The sequence below is a fragment of the Mangifera indica genome, chromosome 5 (genome assembly GCF_011075055.1).
Source record: "Mangifera indica cultivar Alphonso chromosome 5, CATAS_Mindica_2.1, whole genome shotgun sequence".
NCBI classification, from domain to species: Eukaryota; Viridiplantae; Streptophyta; class Magnoliopsida; order Sapindales; family Anacardiaceae; genus Mangifera; species Mangifera indica.
This window is the reverse complement of record NC_058141.1, coordinates 8,940,563-8,965,274: the sequence shown is the minus strand read 5'-3', so window position 1 is coordinate 8,965,274 and position 24,712 is coordinate 8,940,563. Positions and strand designations below refer to the sequence as shown.

Below are 24,712 nucleotides of genomic sequence, written 5' to 3'. Positions count from 1 at the left end.
TTCTACATCACTTTCGTGTTATTTTAAACAACCATTCAAGCAAGGCATCGTACTAAAATTGGTCAATTACATGGGGTGTGAAAGTGGAGAAATATTTTTCCTAACCCATGAACTAATTAATAAAATAATGTTACATACTAATAATACTAATAATAATAATAATAATAATAATAATAATAATATTTAAGTTCTACAAAATATACTGGGGTAAAACCCTAAACACTCTATAATGATGGTTGGTTGTGTACAGTCAACATGTACATGGATGATATCAACTTTCCTAATGAGCTGTAGAATTGTTGGGATCAATTCCCATGGCCTCAAAATAAGTCTTTTCAGCCTTTGTCATCCGGCTTTGAAACATTGTCCACTCTTTTCTACATCTCTCCCTCACCTACCATGAATCAACATGGACACAGATATTACCACAATATTTTATAAGTGAGACAAAATAAATTGTTTCAGTGTCAATACCAACAAAACCAACATGGCCACTTGCACATTAAATATATACATAAAGACAACTATTTAACAACGGTCGTTTAACTTACCCCTTGCCATGGTGCTTTCCCGTTTTGTGCCTCTCCCTGCCGAAGTAAAATATAACTGGTTCAGTATTTCAGCACACTAAACATTTGAAATTTGAAAAGAAATGGAGGAATTAGAAGTAGCCAGCTACCTGGTTCCCGAGTGATGGAACGGTTTGATGAACAATCCACTGAGAATCTACAACCCCTATCTTCTCATGGGCAGGCTGTTTTCAACATAAAGTTCAATAATATTAATAGGCTTAATTGAAACTTCACAGACAAAAATTACTTCAACATAGAGATACATAATGAAATACATGTCAGTTCACCAACCTCTACACACTTTCTCAGGGCAAAATCAAGACCCCACCCATGGACCAAGTCATTCTACAGTCAACAAGAGAAAGTTAATATATGAAGCAACAGGCTAATAATGATAATTGTGGTATCGTTGAGGATTTCATAAAAGAGAGAAGACAATCCTCAATACCTGAATCATATACCAAACACACCTCCATGCATCCCTAGAAAATACTGGAGCCATGATCTCAACAAATCTGCATGCAATAATTTATCCAATTAGGAGATAGTGGAGTGAAGAGTCAAAAACTATACCATAATATAATTCAATGCTTGCCATACCCTGCACAGGGAGGCAGATGTGGGTCAGAGCACCAGCCTGGTTTCTCCTCTGTCACTCTTATGAATACAGCAAAAATAAATCAAATGTTAATTCATCATTTGATAAAACTATCCATATTAAGAAAGTTATGGTACAATCATTCCATCGTTCTTACTTGTGAACTTCACTATCGCCTCTTCTCTTCGTCATCTGCCAAGTCAACCCCTTATTAGGTTCCAAACCAGGCTGTGAAATCTCCAAACCATGCTTCCTCACTAGTTTTATGTAACTGAAATTAAATAACTCCAACATAAATTTGAGTAGGCAGCAACTAGACTATCAATAGAAACTCTATATTACATCCAAACACTCACTCCTCCGCATTGAAATGCTCAACACCCAAGTCTTCATCCCAGATAAATATGTAGTCATATGCTGCCACAATGTCAGGATGCAAAAACCGCTTTGCATACCACCTTGGACAAAATCAAAATCCCAAAAAAGTGAGATTTTAAACATTAAAACATACTAACGGCGTATTCAAGCCAGCCAGTAAAATCATAAATTATAGTCATGATATAGAAAAATTGGGATCGTAACATTTACCATTTTGTCTGCTTCCGAGCACTCACATGAATAGCCCGCTTTGACCATTCAAACTCATCCCATTCGGTTGTTCGTCCATCATAATGAAATAGAACAATTGTAAAGTTCTCTGAGAACTGTTTGAGAAAGATATATAATGTCACAGACACACAAAGACAAAGAGAGAAATGGCTAGGAGAGGACGATGGGCACTAACCTTTTGAACTGCTGCATCAATATTACTTTTCTGATTATAACCAACAGTGAAGGTGACAAGATACTTGGGTGTGCTTGTCAAATCCTGGATATGCCATTTTGATAAATGCATGTCATCACCAACAAAACAATAATATGAGAAACATCAAGATACTGTGCCTTCTTTGAATTATCACCCATAGAGTAGAGTGAAATGAACATTACATTGCATTGCATATGCAAGTGATTGTTACATACCTCATTAGGATTACCCCACAATCTGTGCAAGTAGAAATCTGACTCAGCTACAACAATTTTTGGAGGTAGTCTTTCTGCACCTCGAGGATTCGTGGATACCCAAATCTGTGGCAGAATTAGAAAGGGAGCTAAAGAAAGTAGCTAAAAGATCTTATCATGATCTAATTCTAAAGTATTTCTTCAGTTTTGTGTAAAATAAAACACATTATTTTAAGGATGATATACATGATCCAGCTTGATAATAATAGATGCCAAGCATGCAGCAATGAATTTTCAACAAATTTAAACAACTCAAAGCTGACATAACCAATATCAAGGGCCACATGTCTCTCCCCATGAACAAGGGTAGAAAACAAATTAAATATTGGCAAGACAAGCAGGGCAGATTATGATTCATATTTTTCAGATGGAGAAGTTGAAAGATCTGTCTACTGGAGACAGCGGTACCGGAGATTAGAGGAATTTTCAGATACCTAACACAGGAAGGGAACTGCAACTTCTCAAAGCAGAAGAAACACTAGTATGATGGTGTAAAGACAGGTGACGTAATGACTGCATGATCTCTTAGATAAGAAGATATATTTTTACTATTATAAGAAACTTCAATTTGCATTTCTACTCCATCCTATCTCAACCTTTTTCTTGTGCCTACCCCATTGTCCTGTTGCACCTGCCAACACCAATTTATAAGTTCTTTTGCACAATCCTTAAATTAGCTGGTACAAATATGCTCTCAGGGAAGAGAATTTATGGGGAAAGAAAAAAGCAACTGCTATTTTTCGGAAGTGAAGAAAGCATTCCCCATTTTCCAGAGCAGAAGGTCTTACAGGTAACTCAAAGCAAGCAGTTTCTAAAATCTATCTAACCTGAAGAAACTTCTGTTATAAAAACGGAGAAAGAATATCCAGTGCAACTATTGATACTAAACTAAGTGCTAATCCCAAACAAGCATTTAAGCTGGCCAGAGACAAAACACTGAGATACTAATAGAGCTATTGAGGAAATATTCAAGTCTAGTAATAATAATGTAGAGAAAGGTACAACACCTTTGATGTATCACTCAAAGTTCCATTATGAGCTGAGATTTTATCATTATTCCTCAGATTCAATGCATTCAAAACTGCTTGAGTTGAAAGGCCTGTTCTATGGTCCTCAATATAGGAAAGGTCCAAGCTAGGAAGAAGGCTGGATGGGAGATTCAACTGCCAAATTCAGGGAAAAAAAAAAGTATAAAAGTTATCATCTGGCTAAAATAAGTCAAACAATTGCAATAACAGAGATGTAAACGTCCAAAAAAATGAAATTATGAAAGAGTAAAATAAACGAAACAAACAGTTTAGATACCTTAGTTAGTGACAATGTCGGAAATGATACTCCTATCAAGAAGCCAAAAACTACTCCCACAAATGTTGTTACTATAAGCCTCATACTCTCATTTGGTTTTCTACTAGCCCAACTGCCAACAAGAAACAATATCAAACCAACTAGATAGAAAATCCTAGTAAAAAATTTTCACAAAAAGAAACTATAAAAGCAAAAACATAAGCCCGCGCTTTTGGTGAAATATGCCATGAAAAAGAACTAAACCTGCGTGCCGCGTTGCCCATTCTGTTAACAATCTTCTGACTTTCACAAGAGCTTCTAAGCATCGTCTTTCTCTCACACCTACGCTCTTCTCAACTAAACCAACGTACCAAATTCAGGTTATAAAATGAAAAAAAAAAAAATCCATCATAATTATAGTATTACAACATTACACAATGAAAGACTTTGAAAAGTAACTAATTGAAGAATCTCTACTCAACCGATCAACTAGCAAAAATTTTTCAAACACAAAAATGACCAAACCACAAGCATTCATGTGCTCCCTCCTCAAAATCCTCAACAAGCAACTCTAAACCTTACTAATCAAGCTAAAACATGTGCTCAATTTGACAAAAGGACAGGATCATCAAGAGACAAACGAACCAATACCAACCAAAAAAGTTATTCAAACCTTAAATTCAGGGCTTTATAATCAAGTAACCATGTGCCTCTTTTTGACTGAAAACCAAAAACGTTAATTAAATCAGAGAAATAAGAATCCCCAGTGAAGACACGCAATATACAACACAACTGTCCTTGCTTACATTCAAAGAAAATGAACAATTAAATCCACCATCATTTTTTCAATCAATCATTTTAATCACCAAAAAATGGCGAAACCCCACAAAATTTTTAAAAAAAAAAAAAACTCGTGAAAAAAGCAGGAGTTTTTGAACTGAACTAAAAAGGAGTACCTGAAAAAAGGTACGAAGAAATGTGATGTGAGTAAGATCTGTTGAACATAAACGAGTAAAATAAAAAAAGGGAAAATCACGAGAAACCCACTTGAATCGGAGTTATAAAAAGTATGAAGGTGCGCATACAAAATGAGAAAACGGGGGAGATTGAAATGGGACGAAGATGTGGAGCAATTTTGTGAAAGTAAGAAGGGTGTCTATTGAGAGTTTCAATAAAACTTTCTGAAAGAGATAAAATAGAGTAACTCATTCTAATTCTAATTCTAATACTTTGAATTTGAACGCAATATTTCCAAATTTGACACGTACTCTTTTCTTTACTTTCTTAAGGTTGCCAAAAATTAGTTTGGCAGGCAGAGTGAGTCAACATTACGTTTCTGGTTTGACGCGTTGTGGTTGGAAAGTTGGTGTTCGGCCACTAGACACCGACGCAAACTTTGGTGTTCAAGCAACATCCTTTGGGCCCAATGGTTATGGACGAGAGGCCCAATTAACAACGAAGCCCAACCAACCAATACAACAAGTTTAATGAAATTATTTTCAACTCTCGCCAATTTAATCAACCACCCCGTCTTATACCAATTGAATATCAAATGGTTGATGTTTAAGTTTTGGGCATTGACTGGGTCCATTTCATTTTAAGTCATCAATTAATTTCCAGCTTGTCTTCTTCTCTGTTACACCGTCTGTTATGCCTTAACTTTCGCATGAGATACATCATAGCTAGTTAATTCATCACAAAAAGACCCGGGTACAGTTCTGTACATCATAGCTATCTCATTCTTAGGATAATATTAAACATTAGCTCCATTAGGTGACTTTGAACATTATACCCTCTTCCTGCAAAACCATTTTATGTACAAAGCTGACGCTATAACACTTCATTAAGCTATAAGGCTTCCATCAAACCTGAACCTGAACCTGAACCTGAACCTTGTTATTTACAACTTTGTCATATACGGTAAGAATGTTTACTACAAAATCTACAGTAATCTACTAGAATTTCATACAACAATAGTTTCAAAATTATACTAACCTGCTCTTACGTGGATTTATTCTGTTTAATAGGATCATCTACCATATACTCACCTTTCTTGCTATGTCTCATAGGAAATGCCACTTTATTCACATAATGCAGTAAAAGAAGGAAGCCAGATTTCAACACGAGTTCCACCAGATCCTAGGGCAGCATCTGATGTGCGAGGTGATATGACACGGACAACACACCCATAACTCTCAAGTAGCTCACGAGCTACAGTCAGTCCAGCAACAAAATTCCACGTCATATTGTCTTCAACCATGTTTTCTGAGAAGAGTTCTACCCCAAAAGGTGTGAGTGAATGCATCTGTGTCTGTATAAAAGTCCAACAAAAAACTCTTATCAACAGAAAGACTAAATTGGATTTGCACATACAAAACGCAGGTCTACTTGACAAATCTTATATCTGTCAAATCTTACATCTGTGTTTTCATGGGCATGGTATCTTTGAGCCAGGAAATCATTTAAAAGCTCAATTCCTAATTAAAAACTCATAATCCCAAGATTGTCATTGAGAATGAATCTAAAAATCATCTTTAGCGATTTACTATTTACATTTTCTATTAGAAGAGAATTACCCTTAAAAGCCTCCAACAACTATAAGAACTGTAATTTAAGATGACAGACAAAATATAAATTTTCTTCTGGGAGTCTTAAAAACCTATTGGAACAAAAGCAAATTCTGTATCCCATCAAAAGTTTACACATTCTGTAAAGTTTAGGTTCCTTGAAATTAAATTGGCATTCAGTATACAACTTAAGCCTCACACCATTCACAAGCCAATGAAAATAGAGATTCGTCCAAGGCAGGTCATGTTCTAAATATAAAATATTCAACAGATATCTGCAATCTGTAATTTAAAATATAGAAGCTCTTTTTTCAGTAAAGAAAAGTTTACTATTATTACCATATAGTGCATATCTGGGCCATCATCATCAATTAGTACTAAAGCACCGCCAGCCGGAGCAGCAGCAGACACAATTTCAACCTTTCCCCCAACATTGGTACGCAATAATGCACCCTCAATTAAGTTGCTCAAAGCCTGGCGCAAAGCCTGTTCTTCAACTGAAACTTGCAAAGCTTGTGAGAAGTCACTTAGTTCCACCACACGTTGCTGCATATGAGCAAGAGGTATCACTGCCTCAACCAAATCTACCAACACATCAGAAACATTGCATGGTCTTCCTGACATAAATGAAGAGCATAAGCAAAAAGATATAATTTTATATCTGAAAACAGATTAAATTCAACAGTGCAAATTATTTGCATGCTGCAGAATTAAATCATGCTAGGTGATGAAACTCAAAATTTGTATTCGAAACATACCTAATTCCATGTTGTTTTAAAGGAGCAAGGGCCAGAGGTGGCATAGGCATTTCTAAATCATGGGCTGTTGAACTTAGAGATAATGGTTTACAAGTATTTTGCAACTTACTGCTGGAACTATCACTTCCAGTCTTATCAGATAGTTGAGACCTGATTGACTCAGGATGAGCAAATGTTGAATTTTGAATTTTCTTCAAAATTTCTTCATTATAGAGCACAATATTAGCCTAAAGATTACCACAAAAATGTCAGACACTAAATAATCCCAAACAAAAGTTCTGCTAAGGAATCAAAGTCAATACTAAAAAGTGAAGTTAACTCAAGTTAGCTTTAAAGTTTCAATTTCATCAGCTACCTCTTTTGAATTAGTGATTTCAAGAATAAATTTGATGACTGGAAAACAGATAGCCCAAAAAAATATAAGAAAAATTAACCACGAGAATATATTTCAAAAAAACCCTTGAAAAAATATTATTATGTCAAAACCAGAAATCCATGCAGATGAAGACTAACGAAGTCACAATTCTGTCTTTCTTTGAGATAGAGCGGCAGAGAATGGGTATCATGTATTACCTTTGTCAAGTGAACAGCATCCTGGAGTTCTTGAAGGGTATCTCTTATATGATCACCTTCCACTTTAATATTTTCAACAATATCATAAGAAATCTGCAACAATAAGTTTTCACTCATACGTTTTCATTGAAAAAAGGAAAACAAACAGAATTTTAAAAAAGACAATCCCAGTGACAGAAGTGCACAAACCTCACTTCTTTTCAACTGAAGGGATAGCATGTTACTTAAAGTCTGAATGCTTGAAAGTGGACCACGAATCTGTGAGATTTTAAAGACAGAGAAACCACAATAATGCAACCACCAAAGAAAAAAAAAAAGGGAGAGAAAAGAAAGAGTAAGAGAAAAACATTACTTGCTCAACCAGATTACTCATCCTCATATTATTTTGCCATGAAGATTGCTGAAGTAACAGTGATCTCTGTAGAAAAAAGAAAATATGAGAGAGAGAGAAATCATGCCATATTCTAAATGATTATAAAACTGTGCAAGATACAAAACATGGATAACATTGTAATAAACATAAATCTCCAATGAATTTGAACATACAATATATTGTTTCTCCCCAAAGCAGGCAATAAACTAGATGTTATTTAATATTATACTATCAGCCTGCATGACAGTAAGGAGCTACACTAAATGCAGCATAGTTTCAAGTAGCACACATTCAGTATGCTCATGATATCAATGAAAAGATTATATAAAGTATATTGCCAACTACAAGAAAGCAAGCTTCAATCTGGTGTTCATTTAACAAACAAGAACTACACATAAACAGCTATGTTACAAAGTACTTACGATTTAACCACAGATAATCTACCTGATCCATAACATATGCCATGGCAAGAGACCGACATATATTGACAGCATTCAACTTCTTTTCAGACGTAAACTTATACATTCTCATTCTCTCATCATCAAAAGTCTCAATTTCCCACGATTTCATATTTGAACCAGGAGGTATCCCACGGGCTTCCTCAGAAGACAAGCCTGGAACAAAGTCATGCTCTTCACTCTTCATCATCTGTAGCTCGGCAACCAAAAACCCCACTACAAATGGGTGCTTTACCATCGGGAAAACCACCGCTCCTTGTTCAGGCACAACTTGTACCTAAATGTCAAATACAACACTTAAGTTATCAACTGTCAGAAATAGCAACTACCTTGAAATTCACTAACTGAAAAGCAAGTTATATATAACTGATTGGCATACTTGTTGACTAGAGAGTGCAGCTTCAGCGGCACGCAATCCGGTTGGGACGCTGAAATTGCCAACTAATATCACAATGTCGTTTGCATTCACTCCAGGGTAACAAACCACTCGCCGGAGCTCTAGTCGGTCCATTACATAACTACCAGCTGGCCTCACATAAACCTTAACATTAAAAAAAAAAAAAGCAATAAAAGAAGTTAATTAATTTCACTCTCTTTTTAAAGAAATGTGTGAAAAAGGTAGAAGTAAATAGAGAGACAAACTGACGGAGACGATTGCATCGGAATCGACGATTCTTCGAAAGAGGTCGAGCTGTTCGACACAAAGTCTCCGAAAATCGGGACTAGGTAGAATCAAATTTGAGGTATTCTGATCATCCTCGACGCTCTGGAGGAACTCGACGGGAGATGTTGATATTAGTCGAATAGTAGAGGCAATAGCGGAAGCTGATGTGACCGTAAGGGCATCTCCATCAAGCTCATCGTTGGAGACCGTGCGTGTGACACTGCGGAGGGAGGTACAGTTGGTGGTAACAGAAGAAGAGGAGGCGTACAGTGGCTTAGCCCTAAGAGAGGTGAGGAATTTGTTAGAGTTGAGGGAGTAGAGGAAATTACTAGCGTGAGTGTTGGGGTTTGAGAGAAGACTTTGGGGAGAAATTGCAGAGAGGAGCATCGTCCTGTTATTTTCTGTGAAAATTGTTGATGAAATGTAAGCGGATGGATTTAAGAGCAGACTAAAAAATTCCCACTTCATAAAGGCTCTGATTGTCTTCTTATAAATTTTGTTTAGATAAATATATTTGTTAGCAATAAAATTATATACAGAATCTTTATATACAAATAATAATATATTATAATATAATTAAATATTATATTATCTTTAATTTTTTATCATATAATCACATAATAATACATTTTTATATGTATACAAAATTATGCACATAACATTATTTATTTGTTATAGTATATAATCAACTATTATATATAAACAATAATATATTATTATATAATTAAATAATTTTAAATTAAAAATAAAATAACATATAATCACGTGTTAACATGTTATCCTCGTTATTTGTGAGCACACTACTACTCTATAATATATCTATAAAAGTATTTATTATCTAAACAATAAAACTCTTATACACATGTTTTTAACTATATAATTAAATATATTAATAATGTATCATTATGTGATTAAGTGATTTTGAATTAATGATTATTTAATACTCAATTATATAATAACATATTATTATGGACTCAATTATATAGATAAAATTGTATACACATATTATTGCTCTTATCTAAATAAATAGATATTAATAAAGGGGATATTAATTAAAATAGACATTGATTTTTCTGCGTAAACATTTTTAGACAAACTTACAGTGATTTTATTTTTTTAAGTAAATTTAATTTTGTTTTCAATAATACCCCTTTCAGTTAATTATATCAGATTCGGTATAGTTTTTATTAACAATCTTTAAGCATACTGTATGTAGTAAGTTAGGATTCAAAGATTTAAAAACTTATTCAAAAACTAATCAATTTTTGTTCCAATACAAATCAAAACGAAATACGAACATAAGTGCGAAGAATGATGCGAGTGCAAGCAGGTGTGTTTGGGTCTGTGCAGATGCATGCGTGTTTTTAACCTTTCGCATGCTCACGCACTAGTACTCACCCTCACACACCCATTCACACTTGTGTCATTATTCGCAATTATATTTATCTTTTTGTTTCAGTCTGCGTTAGAACAAAAATTGATCAGTTTTGGGATAAGTTTTTGAATATTTGAATCATAACTTACCAAACATAGTATACTCAAAAATTGTAAAAAAAAACTATATCGAATCTGACGTAATTACCCAAGAGGGGTATTATTGAAAACAAAATTAAATTTACTTAGAAAAGTAAAATCACTGTAAGTTTATTTAAAAAGGTTTATGTGAAAAAATTATTGTCTATTTTAATTAATATCCTCTAATAAAATAACAAAAAATAACCAAATAACAAAGATTATTACTTTTAGTTAGGCATTAAACTTAAAAATGATGCATTTGCTCAATCTAGGAAATCATAGTCTCACCAACAATCCAAACATATTCTCGGATGATTTCATGTAACAGATAGATTGTTTGGCATAGAGATATATAGATAAGCAAAGTTAATATAGTTGATAACATAGTTGACCCATTGACGAAGTCTCCATCATAACAAAAATATAATAGACATATAACATTATTTGATAATAAACAAATGACAAACTAGCTAAGTGAAAGATTATTATGATAAGTACTCTAAAGTCAATTTTCAAGGCTAATTTTATAATTACATTCAAATATTGTATGCATTTTATTAATAGTAAAGTGGCAATTCCTCATCTATTATTGTATATGTGTGTACTTATATATATGTATAATGAATGTCATTAGATTGGTATAATTGTGTCGACGGAATCAACATTTTAACTTGATTGTGTAAACCCTATGAGCATGTATGAAATAAATCCTTTAGTGGATGATGATCCATGTGATCCTCAAATTTGAGATCATTAGAGCGTCCGTACACCAAATGGTTTTGTTTGAGACTAGTCTAACATAACTTTCTTGTTAGGGCTATTAATACGAGAATTGTTGGCTATTTTGAGAAATGTATTGGGGCTATGACAAATTAATATATAATTCATCACTTTTAGGTATATGCAAAGATATCTTCGACTTTGATGGATGGCTACAACAATTAAATCTACGATCATATTGAGATTGGGTTGGTATCTAGATCTAATAATATTATTGATTCGTAAGTCGAATTATAAAGTCAAGGGAATATAAGAGAGACATTACTTTTGTGTCTCAACCTTGTTGAGTTATCAATATGATGAAATAATTTGATTGCACAATAACTATACCATTGAAAGGTATAATCGGTTCAATATTGATTCTTTATTAGTTGAGTGATTATAATATCTTGTTAAAAGTTATGCATAGTCCATGAATAAAGTGATGATTAATTTCAGATTAATCACGATTTTATTTGTTGTCAACTTCATAGAAAACATATGAGTCATATACAATAATGAATTGATTGTTATGACTCAAATGATTTGGGTTTATTGTATAAAAAGCGAATCACCTCTTGTTTTCTCGAATACAATGAATTTAGATTTTGAATAATGAGTTCATTGCATAAGACACATCATTGGGTCTAATTAAGAGAAAACAAAAGTCTATGAGTCAAAGTGAAATAACCCAAAAGTCAACATGTGGGATGATATTATGTGAACTAAGGTTATGAGATGTCTCATATAAATTGAGAGTTTTCTTACAAACCATTAACTTACCCAATTTTCATAAAGGACAAGAGGCAAAAATTCTATGTCAATTTTCTTCTTCTAAATCACAAATTCATTTAATTGGATACATATGCTAACATCTATAAAACATCCTAAACACTTTCCCCTTATCAATGGTGTTGTAGAGTCTCTATATGGTTGAATAGAGCTTTGTTGGCTCAACAGAGAAAGTGAAAAAAAATACCAAATAAAATTTTGTGTAGTCAAGCCTTCAAACACAAGTATAGGTTTGCAAACTTAATTCAAATGCATATATAATGATCCCTTGATTCTTAGGAAAATGCTCATGATCTTGTTTTTATGGTTTAAATATTTTCGTTGAAATTCTATTATTTTAAACGGGATGATGAGCCCAACAAATTGAATCTCAAATTGGTCATTAAGTGAACTTGTATTAGTTGAAGGGTACATCCATCTTGTTAATGGAAAATCAAAACTCATTATTAGGGTTTCCTTTAATAAATTGGCATAAGAGTATTAAATAAGCTAGTAAATTGTTGACGAGCAATATTATACGTATTCACTTTTAAGTAGATATATTATCATGTGATCGAGTATTATTTTATTTTTAATTTAAAATATCTAATTATTTAATAATATATATCAAATATATATCTATTTATGTATTAAAAATGTGTATATATAATTTTATTAATTGTTAAATTGTCTGTTGTTTAGTTTCATGAAGAGCTTGAAGCAAGTCTTTGTGAATCAAAACTATAGCAACTTACCTTCTTCCAAATTTTACACACTAAAAAATATAATGTGCAAAAGCAATAGACACCAAACAAGAAAGAAATGTGTTTAACAATACAAAAGTGATTATGTACAATGAAAGAAAACTCTCAAATGGTTGAAGAAATCTGTCTTTAAAAATACAAATATTAGACTAGGAAGATTTTGACTGAAAATTGAATTCGAAAGTGAGAGGGACATAATCATGTATCTCATATAAGATAGGGAATTGATTTGGTTTGATTTATAAAATAGTTCTATTTGAGTTAATAAATTTTGAAAAATAATTTACAGTTTAGTGATTTTCAAACCAAACGAAACCATAAACCCTAACTTTTTAAAATATATAAAGGTCATATGACTATTTCCCACTCAAGGTTTTGATGAAACAATAAATTTTCATCATTTAAGTTTGAAAAAAAGTCATTTTTCCAACGATTAATATTTTATAAAATTTTTGAAAAGACAAAAAGGTCCTCAAGTTAAATAACATTTTGTCTATAAAATTTTATTAAATATTTTTTGTATCTTTAATTTATATTAATTTTAATTAAAAAATATAAAAAAAATACTCATAAGTATAGATAAAAGTATTAATGACATATAATCATATGTTTAGAGGTTAATTATAATTTTTTTTAAAAATGTTAGGGTGTTAATAAGTTTTTTAGAGAGTTTTTAGAAATTTAAAAAAAGTTTGAGGATGTTTTCAAATTTTTAAAATTTTGACTTGCTTCTGAATGGTAAAATTAAAAAAAAAAAAAAAGTTATACCCAAAAATTGAACATAATACAAGATTCAATACATTTTTGGTCTATTATTTTCTTTTTTGGGATAATGGTGTCATCCTTGGAAGCAACATAAATTCATATAATCTCTACAATATATAAGAAGTCATTTGAAATAAAAGTTATAAAGTTTTATACGTTTACTTTATATATATTTTATATTCATTTTACATGTCTATTTTATAACATAGATGACTAAAATCTAATTATTATTTATTAAGAAAGAAATATTTGAAAGTGAATGGTTTTTAATATATTTAAATTGTAATTTAAACTAAATCAAACTGTATTTTTTGTTTAATTTGGTTTGATTTAAAACCTAAAAAGTTTAGTTTAGTTTGAAATTTTTTGAAAGGCTAAAGGACTATTTCCCACCTAAGTTTTAACTTATTCTCAAAAACACACTTGTAGCATTTCAAAACCCTAAATACCTATTTATAAACTAACTTCTGTTAAAGATAAATGTAAAATCATTATTTTACTATTACATCTTAAAATCGTACAAAATTTATATCATTTTCTCCAATTGGTTTAAAAAACTAACAATTTTTTTCTTAAGATTAAGTTTTAAAAAATTTCACTTTTCCCCCCATTTCAAAATCTTACTTCCATTTTTCGACGACTAGCTCTGACCGAGCCATCTTCTTTGTTGACGACGACGATGGACTAACGCAATCTAGTGACCTTCGACAGTCAGGACAACAGGTTTCGTCTTTAGAAGATGGAAGACGAATCCTCTTCGTCGTTGTCCAGACGATGACAAAGACGGATTTGTCTTCGTCGATGTATAGGTTTTTTGCATGACGAAGGATACATCGTCCAAACAAAGCCTTTGTCGTCTTGGCTATCGAAGGTCGTCAGATTGCGTGAGTGAGGAGCTAGTGTCCATTGTTGACGACAGAAGAAGAAGATGGCTCGGTTAGAGCCAGTCACCAAAAAATGGAAGCAACATTTTGAAATCTTAGGGGAGAAAAATAAAATTTTCAAAACTAAATCTTAAGAAGAAATTGTTAGTTTTTTAAAATAAAAGAGAAAATGATATAAAATTTGTAAGGTTTTAAAGTTGTGGTAAAAATAACAATTTTATCTTTACCTTTAATAAAAAATTCTTATAAAAGTTATCTATGAGTAAGTGTTTGAGATTTTAAAATATTACAAATATGTTTTTGAGATTAAACTAAAACTTTGGTAAGAAATACTCCTTCAACCCCATCTCAAGTCGTTTTTTAAGTTTATAGTCTTATTTCCTCTAATTAATGTATAAGCTTATGCTATATTAAAGAATTTATATAAATATTAAAATATACGTAAATAAATTAAAAAAGAAAACTAAACAATAAATTAATAAACATATATGAATTGATTAAAAATAGATTTTTGCAAAAAGAAAATAATTTACATAATTTTAGGAAAAAAAAAAAAGTTTAAAACTGCTGGCGGGATGGGAATCAGCAACCAACCTTCTACACCATTTTATTTTTTAATAATCGATTAGTGATTTACGCAATGTGTCGTTAAATACGGCGGCGTTTTGCCATAGCCCAATCAGTCCAACCAGAAAAATTCAATATAATAGTCCAATTATATATCATAATAATGTATATTAAAAATCTAATTTTTATATCATATACTGAGTATTATATTACATCGGATGATATAGTTTTAAAAAAATAAAATAATAAAAAAAATTTAATTGATAAATCATTATTTTAAAAATATTAAAATACTTTTAAAAATTAAAAATTTTTATACACACTTTTATTATATTATATTTTCTTTAAAAAATATATCAATTTATATCGATAATATGTATTATATTATAAGATACGTTTGTTATAATATATTAATCTAATATATATTATTTTTTATCTGTATTATATTATATCGTAAAATATGTATAATGTATCGTAAGTACTAATATTATGACTTCACCACACTCGGTGACTTAATGATGTTGTACTTTATGCACTGTTGCGTAAGCATCACCGATTATTGCAAATTTGTAATGGTGCTGGCAACAACGGGCTAATTTTCAAAATTTTAAAAATTTAAGAAAAAAAGGGAGAGAAGTAAAATTAAAAGCACCAAAAGGGGAGTTGCCTTCCCTCCACTATTAACTAAGACCCAAAAATGTTTCCCAACGGCACCTCCGCTCATTTACTTTGACTCCGACACTTCACTTTCTTCATAGCCGTTGCCACTACACTCTCTCTTTGCTTCAGTCTTCATCATTACCATGCCTTCGATTACCACCACTACCACTGACCTTTCTCTCCTTTCCCATGTCAAAATGGACATCGAATCGCTCTCCCCAATCCCTTCTTTGAAACGTAAGAGACCGCCCAAGATTCAGATCCCCAATGTCCTGCAAGAAATCCATAAGGACAGACTCAAGTTCAAAGACTTCACTCCCCTCAACGACGATGTCGACGCCCTTTCCTTTAATGGCCATGGTGTCGCTGTTTTCTCCCGCAAAGGGAAGAAAAAGTTCATGGAAGACTCCCACAATATCATTTCTTGCTTACAGGGAAACTCAAATAAAGTAATAATTTTGAACCAGCTTTTCTTTATTTCTTTCTTTTTTTTTTTCCCATCTTCATGTTATGTTTGTAGTTCTGAATTTTTTTTTCCTTTGTTGGTTTTTTTAAGAGTTTCTTTGGCGTCTATGATGGACATGGAGGCAAAAAGGCTGCAGAGTTTGCTGCAGAAAATTTGCATAAAAATATATTTAAAATGATGAAGGATTGTACTGGAGAAAAAGAAAAACATGAAGCAGTTAAAGCTGCGTATCTGAAAACAGATGACGAGTTCTTGAAACAGGTATTAGCAATTTGTTCTTGCTTTATGTTTATGGTTTTTTTATAATTAGTAAAGTTTTTTTGGTGTGTTGTCTAAACTACGTAATTAAAATGAGAAGCAAAAGATTTAATTTTCCAAGCAGTTGCATTGCATTCAATGCCTTTGAATTTCAAATAATGCATTAATGAATGATGTAAATAAGCCTCTTAAAGTGAGTTGACTGTAAATTCTTACCCGAAAACATAAAGACACTAGGAAATTTACAATCTTGGCTTCACAGGCAAAGTTCTAGTCCTAGGTATAGTTTTGAGAAAACATTGGATGCTGGTCTAATCTAACAATGAAGGAATAATGTGGCAACCCATACAATAAAGTTAACTGCTATAATTTGCTCTCCCTATGAGAAATTTTTTATAACCTCGGCTTGTAAAATTTTTTGTAGTGTTGAATGGATCTATCACCTTCATGTGATACTTGTTTTTTATTTTTTCCTAAAAATGACCTATCCATAAGATTTTGTATATTTTGCTTTTTGAAAAATAGAAGAGTTGTTAATTCATTTTGCCGCTGTTTAGATCCCCCTTCAGGTTATTAATATTATAGTTTTTTCACCAAAAGACAAAATCAGCAGCCCGGCTAGATGGTAAAAGTTGAATGTTTTAAGTTTAATAATCTACTATGGAAAATTATGGCTTTTGATGGATGAGATCACCATAGGTGAAGCATATAATATTTTTATTGAGAAGATAATTTGTGCTATTATGAGTCTTTTAATCTGAATTTCTTTTGAATTTAAAATTTAGTTAGGACTGGAGTTAGTTTATCTACAATTCTCATATATCTAAGTTTGTTTGTATCAGATACTTGCATCTTTCTGCCAATCATCCATGTTCACCTTGATTGCTTTTTGCTTTGGGAATATTCTAAATGATGTAAACAAGTGCAGGGTTTAGTCAGTGGTACCTGTTGTGTCACAGCCTTAATTGAAGGTCAGGAGGTTGTTGTCTCAAACTTGGGAGACTGTAGAGCTGTTCTATCTAGACGAGGAGTGGCTGAAGCTATTACAACAGATCATAGAGCAGAGAGAGAGGATGAACGTAAACGAATAGAGAATAAGGTGGTTTTCTTGTGCTGTCAAAAATAGGACCTGAAATTTATTTTGACTTTTGACAGTTTATATCGATACTGTGGTGCAGGGAGGATATGTGGAGTTGCATCGAGGAGCTTGGAGAGTACATGGGATACTTTCTGTGTCTAGAAGTATTGGAGATGCTCATCTCAAGGACTGGGTAATTGCTGAGCCTGATACAAAAATTCTTCACTTAAATTCAGACATGGAGTTTCTTGTGTTGGCTTCTGATGGACTTTGGGATGAGGTGAGAAGGAACAGACTGTGAAAGTGTAGCAGCAACTTGTTATTTTCTGTGTCCTGCTAGCTAATTTTTACTTCATGAAGTTGCTTGCCCTGAGTTGGCTTATCCTTTTTCTTTTGAGTAATATTACATGTATAAATAAATTTTACTAACTAATTCATACAACTTGATATGGTTACATATGATTAAGTGATTTTGAAGCGAGAAAAAAAGAAAACAATCACATCACCTTATTACATATTACCATCTCAGTTTATATGGATAAGTTGGTAAAATTTATTTGTATATATAGTTTTATTCCATTCTTTTTCATAAGCATTTTGCATGCCTTGTCTGCTTTCAGTTTACCATTTATTTGACGGTTTCAGTCCTCTGCCACAGTAAAGATGATCAGGGTCCTCTTTCCTTTAATAAAAATTTTTCAGGACTGTGGGAGAGTCAGTTTGAAATGCTAATGTAGTAACATTTGCAAACAGACAGTTGCTTGGTTCTCAATACCTACCACAAACACTCTTATCATGCACTGTGCCATTACCAATGCTAAGGTCTACTGCATGAAAAGAGATTTCAAACTTATTTCTTCTGTTAAGAATAGTTAGATAACAAATTTATTTCTTTTGATGAGAGTAGTAGTTACTGATGATTACACTTGACTCCAATTTTGCAAAGCTATAGAAAACTTTCATATGATTGCTGATTTTTATTTTTGACATTCCACCCAGGTTGGCAACCAAGAATGTGTTGATACTGTGAAAAGGTTATTGGCTGGGAAAACGTTTGAACCCTTCGGTGATTTTGCCAAAGAAAATGATGAGAATTACAGGTGTGTAAGTGTAAGTCCATCATCGAAGTTACGGAGGGTTTCACTGGTCAAGCAGCCAAAAGAGACAAGTCCTTTACCAAAATGTAAGAAGACCATTGACAGCTGGAAGGATAGTGAAGATGACTTTGGCTGTGAATTTGGAAGCCCACCATCAAAGTTAAGAAGAATTTCACTGATCAAGAAAATAAATATAAAGACCGAACCTTCCAACCAAGAAAACACAGGCTTTAAGAAGACGACTCCTTCTGTTGGACTTATGGCTGCTTGTAAGGAGCTTGCAAATCTTGCTGTGAGTAGGGGTAGTTTGGATGATATAACAGTGATGATTATTGATTTAAATCACTTCAGAAGCAACAGCTGATCCTATTGAATAGACCAGCACACTGACTAGTCTCCTTTAATATATTTCCTGTATATTTCAAGCATTGCAGCAGCTGCCTAGGAGTGACACATATTACCTAATTTGCTTTTGACTGCCAACCGCTAGTAGGAAGCTCCTTTTCTTCTTCTTTTGTTATGCTTTCCGGTCTTCTGGTTCAATGATATTTATGATTATTCCCAGCAACTGGGTTTTCATTGGACTACTGTTCTAGTTCTTCCTTTGTCATCTAGGTTATCCTCTGTACAGTGAGTAGTTTATAATTTTTTTTTTGTCAGGATGTTGTTGACAATTATAATTAATTGATTTTGTAAGGAATTAAAATTTATTTATGTTTGATTATATATAAATCTTATTTCACCCTTCCCAGGTATCTCATTAATAAGATAAAACTGGCAAATCATCCATTTGTTTATGGATAAAAAATGACTCAAATCATCAAAGGGCATATGAAATATTAGCGATGAATTGTTGTTACCAAGAGGGGCTAAAGAAACTACGAAGGCGAATGGCTGTGTTTTTTCGGGTGCATGAATGAGAGCAGAAGTGATTAATCCAATTTCATGAATTATTTTTACAGCCCCCACCCACATGTTATCTTGCTGGAAGGGACCCAAAGAGGAACAGTTTTTTTGGGGGTACATTTACACATAAACTTGAAATCTGATATAACGGGGTATGCTTGCTTTTAACCATGCATGAAAAAGTTAAATGTTATTGGGGTTGGGGATGAAGCCTAAAAAGTAATATTGCTAGAAACAGAAAGCAAAAGAGAGAAACTGATGGAAAAGCTCACTCACTACTTAGGTTGAACACAGACATCGTTTGAATATAAAAAAGAGTTTCTCTTCCCTGGTATTCACTCCCCACTCCCTACTCCCTATTTCATTCCATCAAAACTATAGCCAACTTGGAAATTGGGCATTTTCCTCTTGATAATAGCAAGCTGCCAACACAACTTCTGGCAGTATCCATGAGGCAGATCTCATTAATGAGATCTTGATCCAATATTTTTATTATACTATTCTCAACACCTCAAGATTGATTCCCATTTTATATTAAAACCAATCAGTTTTTCACACTAGCTCTTAACTCTCCATTACACTACCATGCATGATTCAATAGGCATTCCTGCTTGCTTTTCATCTAGTGAAAGGCAAGCTGATGACCCTGCCACTGTAACCAGGTCAGGCCAGAGTGTGTTTATGTCTGTATATCGAACAAAGCTTGCCGGTGAGTATCGTTTGGTCACTGTTACATGGTGCAAGAATTTGCTGCTTCATGGCCTGTCTGTTTCCGTTCAAGGCCCTTATGGTGACGAGCATTATCAATGCAAAGTTGAACTCAAGCCATGGTACTTCTGGAGAAAACAAGGATCCAAGCACTTTATAGTAGATGGTAGACTGGTTGATGTAGTTTGGGACATTAAAGCTGCAAAATTCAATGGCGAGACTGAGCCAAGATCGGATTACTATGTTGCCATTGTTTGTGAAGAAGAGGTAGTTTTACTTCTTGGTGATTTAAAGAAAGATGCATTTCGGAAAACTGGTTGCAGGCCTTCTCTCATTGAACCATTGCTGGTTTCAAGGAAAGAACATGTATTTGGAAAGAAGAAATTCTCTACAAGAGTTAAATTCCAAGAAAAGGGGCCATTTCATGATATCTCAATTGAGTGCAACAACAATACTATGAGCAGTGACAGCAGTCTTAATGGGTTTGATCCAGAACTGCAGATAAGAGTAGATGGGAAGCTAGCATTTCATATCAAACACCTTCAATGGAAGTTCAGGGGAAATGAGTCAATAAGTATAAGCAAAACAAGTGTAGAAGTTTACTGGGATGTCCATGATTGGCTATTTGGTTCAGGTCCAAGACATGGTATGTTCATATTCAAGCCAGTGAAGCCATCAACATCAGCTCCTTCATCACCTAAATCATCTTTATCAAAGTTGGGAGAAGTATGCAGGCAGGAAGAATCAATGCAAGATGGTGATGACAATGCAGGTGAATCATCAAGGTTTTGCTTGTTCCTATATGCTTGGAAGGTAGAGTGAATCGTGAATGGTGCAAAGAATAGTTTGTTAGTACTATCATCATCATCATCATCATATATACTATACATGCATGTCATCATCTCAAACAGAAATTTGGTCATCATGTTGATACAAATTTAGGATGCCGGTCAATTAGACTAAAGCATATGGGCCCAAATAGAGCTGGAAGTCTATCCTATCTTTGAGTCTGGACAAGATTGGACAGGCCAGATTGGATTACATATGCATTGCATGCACAATAATTCTCCGATCTCAATACCAATCTATGGCTCCTAATATATATAATATAAAGCAGTGTAGTCGTACCCCATGTTATATATTTTCACTTGTGTGCCAGAAAAAGCTCTTTAATATTCACACATATGTCTAGTCCACCGCAGACAACTTATGTTTGAGATTATATTTTTATATGCAATTTGATGGTGATGGATGTAATGAATTAACAGAAAAGCCTTTATACATATGAATATGTAGCTGAAATGGATCTTCTTATTGTTTTCTACCATCTTAGCTAAATTTGTTCACTATTCTACCTAATTTATTTCATTAAATTAAACAAGTAATTATTGTTCTTTTAAAGCAAATATAATTTAAAAAGAGAAAGCCCATAACAGGCTGCGTGCCACGTGCTCAAACAAATTGGGCCACTTATCTTTTGAAAAGTGGTTTTGAAAAGCAAGAGTGATTTTAGTGGTCCATTCTATGACAAGCCATTCTCAATGGAAGTGGTGGGTCTGAAAAAGAGCCATTTACCAGTTGATTGAATACCCACTCGTTGGCTGCCTCCGTGTAATGGACCCCGTCCCAGTTTACTCGAACAGATGGATTTTTGCAGGAATTTGCAATCAAAATCTCCTTCCCATTTACAGTCATCTTGCTGCCACATTTTCTGTGCCCGTTATAGTTATACTTCCCTCCATGACCACAACACGCTATTAGAGGCTTCTCAAATCCTGCAAATCCACAAACATCACGTTTGTTCACCACTAAAAAGGGAATTTACCAGTGTTGAACCAATTGGTTACCTAGTTTTTTGGCCTGTGTGATGAGAGTATGCTTGATAGAGTAAACATCTACATAGGTAATTGCAGCCGAAGGAAGATCCTTTCTGAGATGAATTACTGTTTCTTTAAGTTTTGTGTTGAAGAATTGAGCCACCTGATTGAAGGGAGTTGAACACCCATATTTATCTACTTGGGCTGCAGTAACAAGAAAGCGATCTAAAATGTATGGCAGGCAACCCAGTGGACCTGTGTTGTGTATCCAAAATGATCTTCCTCCTTGACCATATACATTCTGGCCAAGATAAGAATATAAATTAAGAACTTGCTTATGAATTGATTTTTCAGTTCAGAATAGAATCTGACCTTGATGGCATTAGAGAATTGGCGTAGGACATCAGGAATGTATGCTTTGACTTGATCAGTCGTCATGTTTAGTTTGTAACCGGATGTGATATCATTTTGGCCAATGTCAAAGGTGTACAAAGCCTGAGTGAAATGATCCTGCTTGGGCAGCAAATCCGCAAATACTCCTGTATATGCCAAAGTTATGTATCAGAATCTATTCCTTTAATATTGTTATTTAGATGTACATAAAAGTGAAAGAAACGTTAGACTGACATTCCTATTAGCTGTAGAATGTTCTCAATTGAGGCATATATTATCTAGTATGCTATACTGTATTGTCAAACCAACTAAACTATGTAGTCACTTAAGATACAATAAGTACTTAAAGAAATAACACATTCAATGGACCAGATCATGCTAGACAAAACAAACTACTTGTCTCAAGACTAAATCAGTCTGCATTATGTAGTTTTGTGCTAAATTGCATCGGAGTGATATAAAGGTGTAATCGAATTGAACTGAGTTGAATAGTACTTGACTTAAACTCAATTTGATAGCATTGAGGCAAAGTTTGAACTTGCTAACTTGAAATGTTCTTGACTCAAGCTCAAGGTTGGAACAATTAGTTTGATCTTAACTTAAAAAATTACATTTAAATCCTATCATTTTAAAAATTTATATTTAAACTTTTAAAAGTTTATTAATATTTTACTTAACCAAACCATGAGTTTGCTAACTTATCAAACCAACCAATAATAAATTTGAACTCGACTTAATTACACATGTAGTATAATGCACTGAAGCATCCTGCCATCATTGTTTAAGAGTATAATCTTAACCATTTTTGTGAAATGAAATTTTAGTATTTTTTGGAATTTTTTCGATCATTATTATTATTATCATGAATATCATATTTGATAATATTATCGGAAACATTGATTATATTGTTTTTAAAAAGTTAATCTAACAGTATTTACCAACATTGGAGAGCTGGATAAAGCAATTTTTTTAAAAAGTATACCTTGTTTTGATAGTGATGAAGATCTTCTATGGAAATCCGAATATTGGACGGATTGCACATCTAGTGAAATGGGACTGTACCCACTTTGTGAGATGGTTGTGTTTTGAGGCCTAATTGTTGATCCAGCTGTGGCAAAATTAGCCCCATGGCTGAAGTTTGAACCCATTGAATCCAGAAAAGCACTGAGATGAGGCAATCCCAAGCCTTCAGCTGCCAACCAAAATTAATCAATTTTTATTCCTCAAACTTCTAAAAATGCAGTATAATTTTCCAGTCGACAGATTTCATCATTTCATGGGTGCGAAACCAAGGCACTTTTTTTTTTTTATTTCTTGATGTCATTTCAAATTCAATCAGCAGAGGCCAATATTCTTGAGATCTATGCCGCCTCATAATTCAAATTTGAAAGTAATAATGCAATATTATAATATTACTGTTTCAGATAACATATTTTAAATTTAATTTTGCCCTGTAGTTCATCATCGGAGAAATAGAAAGAAAAGATATAATTAATTAAGTAGAAATTCAAAGTACCTATAAAATCAATGACGAGACGACCATCAGAGAAACGGCCGGCCGGGCTGTGGAAAAATGTCTCTCCATTAGGGGGAGGAGCTTGGCCGAACGCCGCTGAAAGGCCGCCAGTGTCTGAGTTAGAATCGCCAAAGTTGAAAATAGCTGGAAAATTGCAAGCCTTTAACCCTGTTGTTGTTGTTGTCGCTACTGAAATTAAGAGGCTTAAAATGATGATAGACATACAATGAAGATAATCCATGAAAGAGAACGAGAAAGCGCAGAGAATTATAGAGAATAGAATTTATACTGTTATCATTTTTTTGTATATTATTTATATAGTTTCCATCCCTGCAAAATAACCATAATTCTGTTGAAATGATTATTTTTATAGAATATTATCTCAAATTCCTTTCTTTCTTTTTCTAGATAATCTTCAGATGGTATGGGAGTCAATATCTCCAATATCATCTGGAACAACAAAATCTTAATTTTCATCTCAATCACCATTTGAATGGCTTCAACTTTGATTCGTGGAAGACCTCACAGTAACAGCCAAGAGCGAAATTGGCTTCATGAATGGGACCATTAAGCCTCTTTTGGAAATACAACAACCCACTCAATTTGCCCATGGCTTTCTCAAAAAATGCATTGACAATTTATCAAATTTTGCATCCCTTTCATAAGGCACCATGATCGTCTCAACCTATTTATTATACGAAGCTCAAAGAACCAATTCTATTTGTAACCAATTCTATTTGTAACCAATTCAAGGCTCACATTCAACAGAGAGAATAGGACAAGACGATGCAATTTCTTATGGGTCTTTGACAATGTTTGTAGCAATATTCTCATGAGGTCACCACTTACCAACATTTGCCAAACCTACTCGCTTGTTGTTCA

General features: G+C 33.3%; 4 protein-coding genes across 6 annotated transcripts; 1 reads left to right on the top strand and 3 right to left on the bottom strand.

The window, feature by feature from the left end:
- Positions 1-141: 141 nt before the first annotated feature.
- LOC123215834 lies at positions 142-4,714 on the bottom strand. 3 transcript variants are annotated; one of them, XM_044636089.1, is made up of 16 exons: positions 4,470-4,713; positions 4,187-4,233; positions 3,778-3,870; positions 3,535-3,646; positions 3,237-3,392; positions 2,191-2,295; positions 1,955-2,038; positions 1,759-1,874; positions 1,527-1,628; positions 1,328-1,441; positions 1,173-1,229; positions 1,021-1,087; positions 864-917; positions 680-754; positions 552-587; positions 142-394 (listed from the first exon to the last, which is right to left on the bottom strand). In XM_044636089.1, the coding sequence occupies exons 3-16, from the start codon at positions 3,837-3,839 to the stop codon at positions 281-283; spliced, it is 1,254 nt and encodes a 417-aa protein (XP_044492024.1). In that variant the 5' UTR covers positions 3,840-3,870; positions 4,187-4,233; positions 4,470-4,713; the 3' UTR covers positions 142-280. The 3 variants fall into 3 exon arrangements, with proteins under 3 accessions (XP_044492024.1, XP_044492025.1, XP_044492023.1); XM_044636090.1 differs by lacking the exon at positions 4,187-4,233 and having other exon boundaries at positions 4,561-4,714; XM_044636088.1 differs by lacking the exon at positions 4,187-4,233.
- A 674-nt stretch (positions 4,715-5,388) lies between these two features.
- LOC123215833 (chloroplast sensor kinase, chloroplastic) lies at positions 5,389-9,380 on the bottom strand. The gene is made up of 9 exons (XM_044636087.1): positions 8,889-9,380; positions 8,622-8,783; positions 8,229-8,519; positions 7,764-7,829; positions 7,601-7,669; positions 7,412-7,504; positions 6,839-7,065; positions 6,420-6,693; positions 5,389-5,824 (listed from the first exon to the last, which is right to left on the bottom strand). Exons 1-9 carry the CDS (start codon positions 9,372-9,374, stop codon positions 5,594-5,596), a joined length of 1,899 nt encoding a protein of 632 aa, XP_044492022.1. The 5' UTR covers positions 9,375-9,380; the 3' UTR covers positions 5,389-5,593.
- A 6,223-nt stretch (positions 9,381-15,603) lies between these two features.
- On the top strand, positions 15,604-21,420 carry LOC123215753 (probable protein phosphatase 2C 14). Its single transcript, XM_044635976.1, has 6 exons — positions 15,604-16,040; positions 16,148-16,318; positions 17,244-17,414; positions 17,494-17,673; positions 18,393-18,843; positions 19,998-21,420. Exons 1-6 carry the CDS (start codon positions 15,735-15,737, stop codon positions 20,924-20,926), a joined length of 2,208 nt encoding a protein of 735 aa, XP_044491911.1. The 5' UTR covers positions 15,604-15,734; the 3' UTR covers positions 20,927-21,420.
- On the bottom strand, positions 21,382-24,104 carry LOC123215752 (GDSL esterase/lipase At3g26430-like). The gene is made up of 5 exons (XM_044635975.1): positions 23,831-24,104; positions 23,297-23,506; positions 22,294-22,460; positions 21,952-22,222; positions 21,382-21,879 (listed from the first exon to the last, which is right to left on the bottom strand). The coding sequence occupies exons 1-5, from the start codon at positions 24,069-24,071 to the stop codon at positions 21,614-21,616; spliced, it is 1,155 nt and encodes a 384-aa protein (XP_044491910.1). The 5' UTR covers positions 24,072-24,104; the 3' UTR covers positions 21,382-21,613.
- Between the last annotated feature and the right edge of the window lie 608 nt (positions 24,105-24,712).